At 36.7% G+C, this 16,190-nt stretch overlaps 1 protein-coding gene across 4 annotated transcripts in view; it reads right to left on the bottom strand.

Moving 5' to 3' along the window:
* The window catches only part of ADAMTS3 (ADAM metallopeptidase with thrombospondin type 1 motif 3), a 260,554-nt gene that overhangs the window by 138,325 nt on the left and 106,039 nt on the right, over window positions 1–16,190 (bottom strand). For all 4 annotated transcript variants that reach the window (XM_072775379.1, XM_072775382.1, XM_072775380.1 and 1 more), the window contains one exon: window positions 4,256–4,412. In XM_072775379.1, coding sequence (XP_072631480.1) covers window positions 4,256–4,412 — 157 coding nt within the window. The remainder of the gene's footprint in view (window positions 1–4,255; window positions 4,413–16,190) is intronic.

Consider the following 16,190-nt stretch of genomic DNA (forward strand, 5'->3'; position numbering starts at 1 on the left):
TCTGTGCAAGGCACATCTTCTGATTCTCATCGATATAAAGTTAGAAAAGAGAGAGTAGAAGGCAAGCAGAGACATTCCAAACATCCACAAGCCGATATCTGCCCCTGAATCCAAGCTAACCTCTACTCACCCCTACCCCAACATGTATATAAGGGCATGCATTCATTGACTTTGACACATGATTATGAAAATATACTGTGCATTTTTTATTCACTCACTACTCCAATGGATCTTTGAACTCAATATATCCAAAATTATACCCACTTGTCATTCTCCATCAAGCCTATTTCTGTTTCTCATTTTAAATATCTGAATTCTGAGAAGAGAATCCTCTAGTCTTTCAGATTAGGATTCTGATTCATCCCTGTTCACTCTTTCTCTCTCTCCACCCCCAATATATGCTGCATCAAATAACCCCATCAGTTCTATTTCAGTCTTAATCCAATTTGGCTCCTTCTCTCCATCTCACTTTTATCGTTTAGTTCGGGAGATAATTGGTTTTAATTTAGAACACTTGCTCCAAACTATGGAAATTAAATGAATGTCAGTTATAAACTGACAAAACAACACATGTGGTCAGGCAATTCTGGAGACAACTAGCAAAATAGAGCAGAAGGTTTATTTATAGGGGCCTTGATGCCGAAACTCTGTTGGGTCAATGGTGCCTTATTTATGATAAAAACTCCTGATGACTTGCTGTCAGAGAAATTTATGAAGACCATGGCCCTCAAATGCATTTTTAACTACATTTTATGTATTTTAATCCTCTTCTTATAACTTACTGAAGAAAGACCTCATGTGTCTCCTAAAATAACATCCTGAATTGATCCAAACAAAGCACTATTTTATATGTTACTACAGCTTTCATTTAGAAATCAATATACTTTCCTAAACCTAGAATATGTTCAGCTTTACATTTTAGATTGATGGAATAAGGCATAAAAATATATTCTTAATTTCACTTGGAAAGTATATAATCCATGAAAAAGCTTGGTTCTCAGTCTTGAGACCAAGAAGTTAAAAGAAGAATGTTAAAGTTAAGTATAGTATTTAAAGTTCTGAATCTAAATGTCTTTTTGCCCTAGGAAGACATTTACACTTCTGAAATATATAGTTATAATTTGGGATTCTCAGAAGGAAGTAAATTGATAACCACTAGCAACTCGATTCAATCAGAACTTCATAAATAAGAAAATAAAATTCATTAAGCTCATACTAAGGTTTATCGTGGAACATTCTATGTTATATATTGGGTCAAATTTTAAAGTAATTAAGAATTAAAAAAGGAACTCCTCCTCCTTTGACCCATGATTTCTGAACACCTTTCCAAAATGTATTTTATGGCCTTCTTCAACTATAAAGCAATCTTCTATTCACAATTGAAAAATTAAAAATAAAGTCTTCAGGTCTGCATTCTTTTTTAAAAAATATTTTATTTATTTATTCATGAGTGACAGAGAGAGAGAGGCAGACAAAGGCAGAGGGAGAAGCAGGCTCCATGCAGGGAGCTTGATGTGGGACTTGATCCCCGGACTCCAGGATCACACCCTGGGCCAAAGGCAGGCGCTAAACCTCTGAGCCACCCAGGGATCCCAAGGTCTACATTCTTAAAAACAATTTATTATCAAATCAGAGTAAGATGAAGCTGATGTTACTTGATATTTTAAATAATTTTCTAAAGTAATATCCAAAATTGCCTTAAACTCATCTCATTCTTATAAGTTTATAAGCCCTCACTACTAAATTATTTTCCCTTATCTAGCATCTAAAAATACAACAGGTATCAACATGGATGGAAATGGAGGGTACTCTGCTAAGTGAAATAAGTCAATCAAAGGAAGACAATTATATAGTTTCACTCAGATGCAGAATATAAGAAATAGTGCAAGGGACCATAAGGAAAGGAGAAACTGAAATCAAAGAGGAAGACAAACCATGAGAGACTCTTTAACTCTGGGAAACACTGAGGGTCGCTGGAGAGGAGGTGCAACAAGGAGAGTAGGGGGTCTAGGGGGGTAGGAGGATGGGGATAACTGGGTGACAGGCATTAAAGAGGGCATAGGATGTGATGAGCACTGGGTGTTATACGCAACTAATGAATTATTGAAAACTTCATCTGAAACTAATGATGTATTACACGTTGGCAAACTGAATTTAGATAAAATATTTAAATTAAAAAAGAAAGATACAATAGGTATTAAAGGTATTTCTCACAATTTTCTTATTTCAATTGAAAAAAAAAATCTTTTCTCCTTCTCTGTAAATATCAGACTACTAAAAAAGTACCAGGACTGATATTTATAGAAATGGATACCCTCAGGGACTGAAATGGAGCAACAGAGTACAGCTTTTTGAGACTATAGGCATGATAGAAGGAGCAAGTGGGAGAAAAGTCATAATGACTTATGTGTTAAGACTTTCCAGTCCTCTAATACAATTCTATAACATGTGGGCTATGCTTGTCTAAAAGATATTTAACCACTGCCTCACAAAAGATATTAGATATTATTAAAAACTAAACTATAGAAAAAGTACTGTATCCTACTATCTATCCTTTGACACAACTAGTTCTCTGATTTAGAATGACATTTTTAAAAAGTGAAAATATGAATGAGAACTAAGAGGAACATGTCTGCAATACAAAGGCAAGCAATTCCTAACTGTTCGACTTTAATTAAAACTCATAACATGTAAATCTTTGTACAAAATGAATGATGTTAATAACTAATAGCAATAACAAAAGCTAACGTCGACTAGCCATCTATTATTGTTGAGGGCTAAATTCAACAATCTGCATATATTACTTCTAATTTTTATTATTATAATTGTGCAATGTATTTTAATTCTTTATTCACAGCCTCAGGTTTGAGGCTCAGAAAGGTTAATTACTAATCTAAGGCAACAGAACAACTTGATGTTTTATGGCTATTACTCACATCTGTCTAAATGAACAGTGTACTCTCTTCCAATTACACCACAGTTCTCTCCTAGGATAGGGACATATATTACAGTATTGCATCTATTAACTCAGTGTTGTTGCTGGAAATCAGAGATTTCTCAAAAACTCTGCAGACCACATCAATTTTAAATTTATTTTAAACTGTACTATTCCAATAAACAAACAAACAAACAAACAAACTGTACTAGTCCATTAGTATGGCATATTAAGGGAAATGTGGTATCTGAAAATCAACCTAACTAGATAACAACTCTCAAGAGGCAAGATATCATTAATCTAGAATCTAGATTGTTAAATTAAACAGATTATTTAGGGCAGCCCAGGTGGCTCAGTGGTTTAGCGCCGTCTTCAACCCAGGGCGTGATCCTGGAGACCCAGGATCGAGTCCCATGTTGGGCTCCCTGCATGGAGCCTGTGTCTCTGCCTCTCTCTGTCTCTGTCTCTCTCTCTCTCTCTCTGAGTGTGTCTCTTATGAATAAATAAATAAAATATTAAAAAAAAAAGATTATTTATATTCCTGACATTTCTCTGGGGGAAATTTCTATTATCTCTAATTCAGATAGTTGGACTGACAAAAGTAAATACAGACTTCTTGAAATTTGATTAAAATAACATAGATTCGCAAATTTCCTTTCTTTTCCAAAAGGGAACTTCTATATCCAACTTATAAAAACATCTCTTTAATAACAAATTATTCTCAGATTTCATTGAAACATACAAAACTAGAAAAGCTTCACATGCCATATTAATTGACTTTAGTGGTCCAGCCTGTTTTGAAATAAAATTTGGCAGAATCATTCAACTCATTCTCTCTCCCATATTGTCAAAAAGGTTTGCAAAATAGACAAATAGCTTAAAGTCAAATAGCATTTTTATTTTCAAATGTGTCTATCACATATTTATCTCTCTGCCATGTCAATATATCTCATTTTAAAGGTTTGAAAATAATACTAATAATTCATAATTTAGATACTTCTCAAAGGCAAAAATATTTTCAACCTTTAACAGAAGCTAGAGAAAGGAAAATTTCAATGTGAAACTTGAAAAGAAATCGTAAATAACAAACATATTGGGAACACAGTAATGCACTGGAATAAAATAATACCAATAACATATATTCTACTATGTGGTTAAAAAAAAAAGGTGGGCCATATTTCATGAATTATAAACTTCTTTTGCTACCTCCACATTATGCAAGAGCACAGGACTATCACACTCTCTTAATTGATTGGGAGAGTTGTTTTCATCATATCTTAAAATTAGGGTTAATTATCAAGCCTTGTCAAAGATGCCTACCTCTGTATTGGCAGTCGTGGGACATGTTTATGGGAGCCCGTTCTACGGCTGATCTCTTGTAGACAACATGAATCCTTCCATTTTTTTCCTCCATCTGCTTACCTCTTTCCAAAGGTTCAATGAAATACTCATCATTATCACTTTTTATCATTCCAGCCTAGAGAAAGCATAAAATGTGTTATTTTTTTTTAAAAAAAAAGAAGTATCTGTCATCTTTAGCTCACAAGTACCTTTTTAAATGGCAAGATTATAATTTGTGAAAACTAATGCTTTTTCTTTCTACTTTTGGCTATAAATCTAAAATGGGTAAGTAATTCATATAAGATAGAAATTCATAAACAGTAGGAGGAATAAAATAATTCATTCAAGGTATAATAAGAACTTTATAAAGGATAAGAATAAGAAAATCACAAAATGTATACATTTCATCAGACTGCAAAAGAAGCACATTTATATATTCTACTTGGTATTATATCTCTAAATGAAATCTTGCAGGGGAAAGAAACTCAAGAAACATCTCTAATATCCCATAAACATCCACTGTGGAGCTATCCATGCATAGTTAGTATTAAATCATTCACATTTTCTTTCCATACCACTATGATATGAGAAGAATGATTTCTTTTTTTTTTTTTTTTTTTAATTTATGATAGTCACAGAGAGAGAAAGAGAGAGAGGCAGAGACACAGGCAGAGGGAGAAGCAGGCTCCATGCACCGGGAGCCCGACGTGGGATTCGATCCCAGGTCTCCAGGATCGCGCCCTGGGCCAAAGGCAGGCGCCAAACCGCTGCGCCACCCAGGGATCCCGAATGATTTCCTTTAAATAGCCTCTTTAAGCTTCAGTAGAAACCCTGCATTTCTAATATTTATTAATTTGAAGAACTAACTCCTGTTTGTCCTATCTTAATCTAACTTGATGATTTTATACATATTTTTCCCTCCTCAAGCCTCATCCTTCTAAAACAGTTATGCTTGTGTCCATTGCCTTCTACCTCTCTAATATTTATACTCTTTTTCTTTCTGTTTCATCTTCTATTTAGAAAATACCAGGACTATATTCAGTACTATAGCTGAATAGAAATTATGGTTTTGTCTGAAATTGTCTCCTCATTAGATACCACGTCTACATTATAGTCAAGTAATTACAGCTCATATTTCTACTATAAAGATCATACATTAATATGTAATATTAATTTAAATTTCAGTACATTTATTTGAAAATAAAGTTCAAGAAATAATGTGTTAGTGTGGGAATCGTAATTATTTTGGAGATATACATCGGATCTAGAAGTCAGTCTTATTTTTCTTCTGAAGCCCTTGACCTCTTCTATATTTTCAAATTATGAGATCACTTGCTCTTATGAAACATAGGCTGGGCCTTGGGAATTCTCATCCCTTCTAGCTGTTGATCTAATGGTTCCACCACTCTCCGTTGAGGAACACAGAAAGGAAAGGGTAGGGTACACCTTACCAAATGGCATTTGTTTGCAGCAAATAAGCCTCTGACTATAGTTTTTGTATTGCATTCAACTCTGTTCCCTGGTTTCCATTCTGATTTCTTCCACTTGGCATGCTCTATCCTCTCCTTCCACTGTGTCAGCCTCACACACAGGGAGGTCTTAGGCGCTAGGGTGTCCCCATATGCATTTCTACACTCACCCCAACGCTGTGCAAAAAAAGCCTTTGAATTTATGTGACCATGTCTCACAAGAAAATATCACCATAAGTCCTTCACCATGCTTAATCCTCACCCTGTTGAACAAACTTCCAGCCTTCACTAAAAAGAACACTGAGCTAATGGGCATTCGATATCAATGCTGACCTTCAAGACCTAACTCCCCTATTTGGAGTTGTTTTCTCCTCTGGTTAATCCCTCTTCCCCTCCTCCTGTACTGTGAAATGCAGTGTTTTTCACAAGGGGCCTGATTCATCTTTCCCCTTTGGAATTATTCCTACTGTCAATGGATCTCCTCTACAAATATAATTTTCAACATTCTTCTCATGCTTACCAATTGTCATTTTAATCTCTTTAGCATCGGTGCCCTATCCTTATGTCTCTTTATATCAGTAATTTCAACATCACTATTTTTACCCTTCTCAGGCATGTATGGTTTAATAATGTTCATAAAACATATTCAAACTAAGGACAAACACAGAACCACATCCAAGCCTTAAATGTCCTGGCTCATCATTAATGCCACCCATTGGTGGTAGGCAGCATTAACTGGCTTTCTCTTGATAACACTGGTCTGTTGATATACACTGAAGTTTATAAATTGAGGTTTATCAGCATGGGACTTCGGTATTCATCTTTATTCTCATCTTTCCTTTGCCCCAAATCCATCCAGTCACCATGTTCTATAAGGTTTCTTACTTTCTTATCCCATCCTTCTCTTTCCACCACCACTTTAGTTACAGACCTCACCATTGCTCATCTGGATTACAGAAACCGCCTATCTTGAGACTTTCCATAAATTATGATTCTCCCAGATGAGTGCCTAACTGTGGATGGAAATAGTGGTCAATGAAGCAACTCTGAGAACTGGGCAATGGCTAGTGGGGACATTTGAAAGTGATGGGAAGGCAGTGAGGACTAGCTCACATGCCATTAAAAAACATTTCTACATATCTCCTATTGCAAACATTCAAATCCCAAGCCCCATGATACTACTTTCCCCACTAAGCCAGATTCCATTTCCTGGCTCTCTTTTTGCAGTTGGCTGTGAACCATGTTACTGTATCCTACCCAGGGAAGTGGTAGTGGTGAATACCAAGAATAGGGATAGCTCATAAAAACCTCCCATGGGGGCTTCCTTATGCTGTTTCCCTTATGATTGGGCAAACACAGGTAATACAAAAATTTAACACAGCTAACCCTCTCCCTTAGAAGGCAATGAAAATTTACACCAAGTTGAGGTGGTATCAATGGCAAGGCAATGCTGGGTCACATGACCTCCAATAACTCCATGGCCAAAAAATCTGAGAGCCTACCCTTTTATTCGTTAATTTAAGCAAAGGTTAGTGAAAAAAGTACCTCATATAAAGTACTATATTAGGGATGCCTGGGTGGCTCAGCGATTGGGCCTTTGCCTTCAGCTCAGGGCGTGATCCTGGAGTCCCACATGGGGCTCCCTGCGTGGAGCCTGTGGCAGCCTCTGCCTATGTCTCTGCCTCTCTCTCTCTCTCTCTCTCTCTCTCTGCATCTCTCATGAATAAATAAATAAAATCTTTAAAAAAAAAGCACTATATTAGACACCACAGTAAATAAAAGCTTCTGGTCTATTTGCCCTCTAGTTTAAGACAATTTAGTCAAATAAACAAAATATATGTCTGCAGGTATTCAGTGAAGTATGTATGTTATGCAAAGCCCAAAAAGTTAAGTGATATCTCCCTTGAGAGTCAAATCAAGTGAGATTTTTTTCCCCCACAAGCTTACTAAACACACACACAACAATTGTCAGTAGGAGCTGTTGATTCTATATTTGGAATGACGTAAAATCTATTTCAACTGAAATCTCTCTAGTCCGCATGAGAACTTTGGCCATTGCTATTGTTCACACTGTCTCACATTCTCATACAGCACAGCTGCCAAATTGCTCTTTCAAACTATCATATTATTTCAGACACACTAGAATGTAGTAACAAATGGGCAGAATGTGTAAAGGCTTGACACATCCGGTGCTTCATTCTGGCTCCCATAAAAGCTCAGGACAGTTCTAGGTCAGCTGGGAGGCAGTTCCATTCCACACAGCCATGCAGGTATCCAGGCTGCCAGGGGTTCTACCATTGCAACAGGGGCTCCCAAGTTTGCCCCGTGAGAAGGCAAATAGCATGAGGAAGCCCACACGGGAGGTTTTTATGAGTCAGTCCTAGTCATGGAAGTACCATGTACTTCCGACTACCACTTACTTCTATGCATAAGATACAGTCCCATGGCTCAGAGCCCACTGCAAAGAGAACCAGGAAATGGAATCCGGCCAAGTGCTCAGGGAGAAAAGACAAGCGGATTTTAATGAACAAATGACAGTCTCAACTTCAAATAAGATCACCTCACGTCTTTGCTTAAAACACTTAAATTGCTTCCCATTGCATTTCAAACCACACTCCTTACTATGGGCTTCAAGGCCAGCATCCTCTGGCCCCACCCATGCCCCTCAGGCAGTGCCACTCTCCCCTGACTTACTATGTTCTGGCCTTCAAGGGCTTTTGTTCCTTTTCATTTTTCCTTTGATATTTCCAAGCTCTTTATTGCCGCAGACCTTTGAAATGCTGTTGGTTCTACGTAGAAGGCTCTTCTTCCAACATACCACACTTTCCTTCATTGCCTATCTTTCATCCTCTGAGTCTCAGCTAAAATGTTCATTCCTTAAAAATGATTTTCTGACTTCCTTACCTCTACCTACATTGGGTGCCCCTGTCTAAAATTGGATCCATCTTAGCCCATCATTCTGACTCAGGGCAGTGTGCTCTTTTCTCTTATGACTCTTAACACAAACTCCAGGTCATTTCACCTATATGTTACACTTATAATCCTCCATCTCCTCAAGAGCACTGTCAGCTCAAGGTAGACTCACTTTGTTTATCTTTGCTTCCTTAGGTACCAGCACCACTATGAACACAAAATATGTCTTTAACACATTTTTTTTTTTAGTGAAAACCTACAGGAATGAATGGGATAAGTGAAGGGATAACAGCTTTTCAGACTGGTAGTGGTCCTCACCAGGGTCTTCACAAGGTGGTGTGAGAGAGGCACTAGAAGTGAGACGATTGAGGCGTGAGCAAGGTTCTAAAAGGCAAAAGCCCAACACATGCTTGAGGACAGTGAGAAACCCACCCATTCAGAGCAGAGTCTATGTGGGGCAATTCTGGGAAAGGAAGCAACAGAGGACTTGTGTCCCTCAAGTGTGAGCTTTAACATATAGAATGGAGAACCACGACCACAACAGTGCATCAGTGGATGAGAACAAAGTGGTCTGGGAAGACTGATTTGATTACCTCCCAGAGGGGAGAAAGACTAGAAAGCAAGCAACACGAGGCTAAGTAAAAGTCCAGGTGGTAGAAGAGGCAATGGGAGGAGAAAAGGAGAAAGGAAGAAAAAGAAACTAAGAGTAACTACAGGACAAAACAAATACTTGGTGCTTTTTAAAAACCTAAGTTCCTCTGCTTTTACAGATTCCTCTTCTCACTCAGATGAATAATCGAAATTCTACTGAGGTGCATTGGGTTTCCCCTGCTCTTGGCATCACCATTTCTTAGGCCTGTTTCCTTACTCACTGTTGCTGGCTCCATTCCAGCCGCAATGGGCTCCTTACTGACTCCTTTGGTTTTTGCTTTTTTAACAAGGCCTAGCCTGATGACTGTCACCCTTTTCAGAACATAAGCTTCAAGAGCACGGGCTTTGTCCCATTCACTGCTGCATCCCTGGGCCCAGAACAGTGCCTGGGCCAAAGTAGGTGTTTAATGTTTGAGGGAACGTGGGAGAAGAAATTAACGTAAGAAATGAGCAAGTGAAAATAAAACATCTTAAAAGGATATTGAAAAGGAATGGCAAGAAGAGATGGGAGGAAAATGTTAGTGTCGTGCATCTCGGCAGGAGAGAATTTAATCAAAATAAAAGTAACTAGAGTAAAGAAGACACAAAAAAGGACTATGGGAAGTAAATCAGACAAACAAAAGTATCTAATTAGAATAGCAGGGGCTGAAGAAATATTACAGAGAGTTATGGAAGAGGAAATGGTCAAAACACATATATTTCAGATCCTAGTCAGTCATTATGGGTAGATTTTTCTGCTGCTCTTCCTACCACACTGTATCAATTTTTCTCACTTGGTAGCTACCAAATAAAAGGTGACTATTCAGAAAGTACTCATGTTTTTAGACAAGACCCCCGAAGCATCAAATCTTCAGTACTAAGTCAAATCTTTTATCCACTGAGATATTCATTTAGGGAGTCCTGCATTCAGTGAATGTTGCTGGAAGCTCAAAGACCATGCACTGTTACACCCCAATATTGAATAATACACTTCTGCTCTCAGATCCCCAGTTTTATTTCACAGTAGAATACCACAGTGTGACTTAGAGGAATAAAACCCAATATGCAAAATGAAAAAGTCTCAGACTGTGGCATTTCAAGTACTGGCATTATGTACTGTGCTGCCAGGTATTTACAACTGCTAGATTATAATTTAGGAGTTTTTAGAAATGTCACACATAAGAAGACATATGGTCCTAGAAGATTCTGTGAAACAGATGCAATCATGTTAACCCATCTTCAGTGTTACTTAAGTGATGTATGATAACAAGGTAATATTTTGTAAATCTCCCTTTATGACACAAAGCCCTCCACATTTATTTACCATTCTCTAATCCCATGTAACAATTCAGGAAATATTTATTGTATTTCTCCAATTATTTCCTAAAATTTAACACAGATGAAGTTTTAAAATATTTATGATGTTTCGGATAACTTTAGGCACATTACATTAAACACATTTTATTGTTTTAATTAAGTCTTCACACGGGCCCTTTGACAGCATTTTGGAGGGGATATTTATAAAACAATGATCTATGCTAAAAAGCCAGCTGCATGATTCCCCTCTCATCTGGTCAACTCTTCCAGCTACATCACTCAACAAGCACTGCCAAGAATCCAGAATTAAGCCAAATAGCCTCTGAGGATGGAAACAGCTATCACAAAGGCCATACTCCTTACTCACTAGGAGGGGTCCTCACGGTCATATTTGACACCCAATTTTAATAAACCAGATTAGAAGGTTTCCTAATTATTGTCAGAGTGTAAATGGCAAACAAGAGTAAGGGGGTGGGGATACAGGGAGTTTCAGATGAGATAATGTCTATGAACGCCCTTTGTAAACTATAAAGCCCTACAAAAAAAGGTAAAATTCAAGTCTCTATATGTCAATAATAAGAAAGACTAAGAAAAGACTAAACTGTTAACTTGGTTTAAGATAAAAATCAGTATAAAAGATATTTTAAAGAGTTCCAACAAAATATCCAACTCTGTCAGATAATCTAAAAAACTTATGTTATGGAAACATTCCATTTTTTTTTAAAGATTTTATTTATTTGTTCATGAGAGACACAGACACAGAGAGAGAGAGGCAGAGACACAGGCAGAGGGAGAAGCAGGCTCCACACAGGGAGCCTGACGTGGGACTCGACCTCAGGTCTCCAGGATCAGGCCCTGGGCTGAAGGCGGCACTAAACCGCTGCACCACCCAGGCTGCCCGAAACATTCCATTTTTTATTGTAACACCTAAATATCATTTTACTGCAGTGATTTTTGAATCTATTAAGGAAGGAGAGTAAAACCAGGTAGATTTGGGGGGATGCTAGGAAATACATGCCAAATAATATAACACATTATTGAAGCTAAAATTAACAAAATATCCATTATTTTGTGCTAAATTGATCACCATGTTATACTAGGTCATAGCATAAAAAAGCAGTAATAAATTTCAAATGCCTATTAAGTTTTGTTTTGTTTTGTTTTTTTAAATGTCTATAACATTTTAGACTAGTTTAATTAAAGTTATGTTTGAAATATCTAGAAGAGGCAGTGAGAAAATTTATATTAATGCTATGTGTGTATGTGAGAGAGAATAAGTGTAAATGCAATATTCAAGAAAGACTACCATTATGCCTTAGTGATACAATAGCTCCATCTCTATTCACTAAGTTTCCCTGAAAATACATTTTGAGATTTGTCACTTCACTATGCTGCTTCCTCCAACATTTATTCTATGAATATACCTATAGACATATTGCCTGGTTCCATTTTATCATCAGAATGGACAGATGTTCTTATATGAAGATGATTTCCTAATTTTTCCTGAATTTCAAAGGGCATTTCAATCATATCCCAAATATTTTTAGGAGTCATTGAGGAAGACAAAATAGTTGAGAAAGGCAAGAACATAGTGAGTAGAACTGATTCAAAGCTGTATTCAGTAACCAAAGCAGCATTTCCTTTTTACATTAAAGAAAGTTATTTATTGGGATGCATTTGGAGAGTTTCTGAAAATTAAGAAGCAGGTACAATATTCCCCAAGCCATGTTATTGATTCCCATAGTCTTCCCTTCTTCCAAAGCCAGAAGTAATTTTTACTATTTTGGACTCCAGATTCTTATCTTTATGCCTATGGTACTTATTACTGTCAATCTTTTATTATAATTATTTGTGTTAACTGTGCAAGTGCCTGGAAATTAAGAGATGCCAAGTAATGTGTGAGTTGAATGAAAAAATAAATCTCATTAAATTCCAGATTTATATTTGGGTTTGGCTGGCCTTTCATTCAACAATGATCCTCCTGGATGACTTCTGAATCTCTACAGCATCTAACAAAATACCCAGCAAACTGATAACACTAAATATGTATTTGCACAATCTGCTCTATGAAGGGGTTGAACAGGCTCTTCAGTCAGGCAGGTATTATGATTAGAGCCCTAAATCAAGAGAGAGAGAGAGAGAGAGAGAGAGAGAGATCATACCATCTTGACTCAATTAATTAATATTGATTCAATTAACTGCTACAGCAAATGGAACACTTGACAGAATCAATTCAGTTCTTTAATTAGAAAGCATAACCTCCAACTCTCTATTGCCTGATTCTTTTCAAAATCTAGGTTGCAAGAAATAAAATTCTAGGAAGATTTCCTGAAGACTAAAGGACTTTCTCTACATTCATTTTAATTCCTCTTATTAGCTCTAATCACTACTACCAGCCCCTACCTCAGTTAAGCCAGGCCACGGTTATTTGGGCTCCTAATAAAACGGTTTTCATCCAGCTACGCAGAGTTCAAGCATCGACCTATTTTGAAGGAGATGGTAACTAAAAAAATCTTGAGAAGTCTACTGTAATAACAGTATGTTTGTTGTTGAGGACTCCTCTCAATATCATACATTGTTTGCTATTTGAGAATCCAGGAAGAAAAATCTCTCAGATTTTAGTCATAGGAACAATTTTGCTTCCGCTGAGAAACTGGTTCATTTCTATTTCATGAGCATTGTAATTATGTAACTAGTAATATCTGTAAGAAAACTCAAAGTCAAATTTGTATTCTAACTTTTAAACAATCTTGTGCCATGAATCTTTGGATACTGACTTTCTCTTGGGCATCAGTTTCCCTTCTCTTATTTTTCCTTCTTGCTAACTTATTCTATTTTTAATATCTTATTGTGTGAATACATATAAATTGCCACGTATCTTTTCATAATGAAGCAGGTAGGTACTTGTTAAATGAAACCACATGCCTTATATACTTCAAGCTAAAACCAAGGCAACATTATGGTTTAATTTGAAACAAGAAAGTATAGTGTTCTGGAAATGTATAAATTACAGGATTAAATATATTAACAATGGCTAGTGTTATCCAATATTTCACAAATATGCTGGTATGATGTGTCTCAACAGTTATGATAAGTTCAGTGCTAACTATTCATAAGAGTAAAATATCCAACAATGTTAAGTCACAGAATTTTCTTAATGGAAGAAAACTGAAAAACTATAGGGCACCTGGGTGGCTCAGTGGTTGAGCATCTGCCTTTGGCTCAGATCGTGATCCTAGGATCCTGGGATCAAGTCTTGCATCAGATTCCCCAAGGGGAGCCTGCTTCTCCCTCTGCCTATGTCTCTGCCTCTCTCTGTGTGTGTCTCATGAATAAATAAATAAAATCTTTTTAAAAAGGAAAAGAAAATTGAAAAACTAAAATTATGCAATACTCTTAAGTATCTTTTGCTATTTTAAAGTCAATGTAGTGATTGAACAACCTATAAAGAAAGTAGGCATATTGTGCTCACCCATAGCTACTGTGCTTGTACAGTTACAGAAAGGATGGGCTACAATAGGGAAGGATGAGGGAGAAGGATGTGAAGGAGACTGAATTTCAAGATGGGTGGGAGGAGAAGTTTCCCTGAATCCTCATTTTCAGAAAATCTTAAAAATCTCTAGTAAAATGGGGCAGCCCCGGTGCCACAGCGGTTTAGCGCCGCCTGCAGCCAGGGCTGTGATCCTGGAGAGCCAGGATCCAGTCCCACGTCGGGCTCCCTGCATGGAGCCTGCTTCTCCCTCTGCCTGTGTCTCTGCCTCTCTCTTTGCTCTCTCTGAATGAATAAATAAATCAATCTTAAAAAAAAATCTCTAGTAAAATGATTTTCATAAGTGTTTGACATTTATAGACTTTATGGCATATAAAATACAGTATTCATTTAAAGAAAAGCTCAGGGCAGCATATGGCTCAGTGGTTTAACGCTGCCTTCAGCCCAGGGCCTGATTCTGGAGACTCAGGATCGAGCCCCACATCAGGCTTCCTGCATGGAGCCTGCTTCTCCCTCTGCCTATGTCTCTGCCTCTCTCTCTCTCTCTCTCTCTCTCTCTCTCATAAAGAAATAAAATTTTTTAAAAAAGAAAAAAGAAAAGCTTCATTCCTCTTCATAAAGAGAATACATCACTCCCTAATGTATCTGATTTGTTTTCTTATGTTGAATTTTCACATTAAGGCAGTTTATCTAGTAATTTCCCTTTGTCATAATGAGGTTTCTAAGGACATACAAGAAAACTGCTAAGAAAAAACTTAAATTAGTTGACTAAAGCCCGGATAAGAATCAAAGACTACACACATTCATCTTATTAACAAGGACAATTCAGAAAACCAATGGATGTTTTCTGACTAAATGCTCAGGATTTCCTTTATGATCTTACCATTAACCTACTAGCATACCTAACTATTAGGCTTAAAGATAAGATGAACCTACCTCATCTTAGCATAAAGAAGGAACCTAGCTTGGCTGACAAGATTTGGGTTCCGGACATAGCTTTGACTAGTATGACTTTCAAAAAATCATGTAAACTCTTTGGAGCTCAGTTTCATAATCTGAAAAATTACAAGAGTTTTACTAGATAATCTCTAAAATGATCTCCAATTAAATCATCTTCCAATGCTAGAGTTCCCAGGAAAGATGGGAATTTGAAAGGCTGTTCCCTGCCAACATCCTCAGGCCCACTTATTCCCATGATAAATAACTTAAAATGTAATTATAAGACTAATGTAAAGTAGGTCGCAAACTTTAGTGTGCCAAAGAAATTGGGTCCCAACCTCAGAGACTTTCCATGTTCCAACCCAGAGAATCTGATTCAAAAGGACTGGGAAGGAGATCAGAAATCTGCAATTTTAACAAGCGTTTCAGATCCTGCAAATAGTAGTAGTCTGGAAATTACAGTTTGAGAAAACCTGCTTAACAAATAATGTGCCAATCAAAATGAATTTCTGGATATTTGTTCCCTTACTCTAAAATAAAATTTAAGAAGATGGTTATTTAAAGGAAACATGAGTAAATGGAATCTATAAATTGAACTCTGTATAATTAAAATACATATTAGTCATCTATCCACTAAAGATAAAATATGTATACATTTCTAAGCTTTTTAAGAGTTTTGTAGAATGAGTCAGGGTGTCTTAAATCAACAGCTATAAGAAACAAAAAAGTTATAAGAAACAAACTAAAAATCATATGTTTTCAGTTAGTAGAAAATAGCCAATAACAGTTAACAAAGGAAAGAAAAAGCTTTTTAAATTCAACAATTAAAAAGTAGTTCCAGGAGAATGTAAAATCCAAAAGAATCTAGCTTTTTTATCTTAGAAATTATTCAAAATAGCATTATAATAATATCAAAATACATAATCATTCCTAACCTTCTTGAGTCATGGAGATTAATCACTAAACCTAGGATTGTGCATATTACATTTTGAGGACACAAACTGAAGATATATTTACTGATCCTGAAAAGATAATGTAGGTCACAATTAATATCAACAGTGTTAAAATTTAGTAATGACAGGTATCATCTGAAGTATAGAAATTCTGCTTGTAAATTGGAGTTCAACCCCGATCAGTTCAACTATTCCTTCAGCAC

This window comes from Canis lupus, chromosome 14 (genome assembly GCF_048164855.1).
Source record: "Canis lupus baileyi chromosome 14, mCanLup2.hap1, whole genome shotgun sequence".
Classification (NCBI taxonomy): Eukaryota; Metazoa; Chordata; class Mammalia; order Carnivora; family Canidae; genus Canis; species Canis lupus.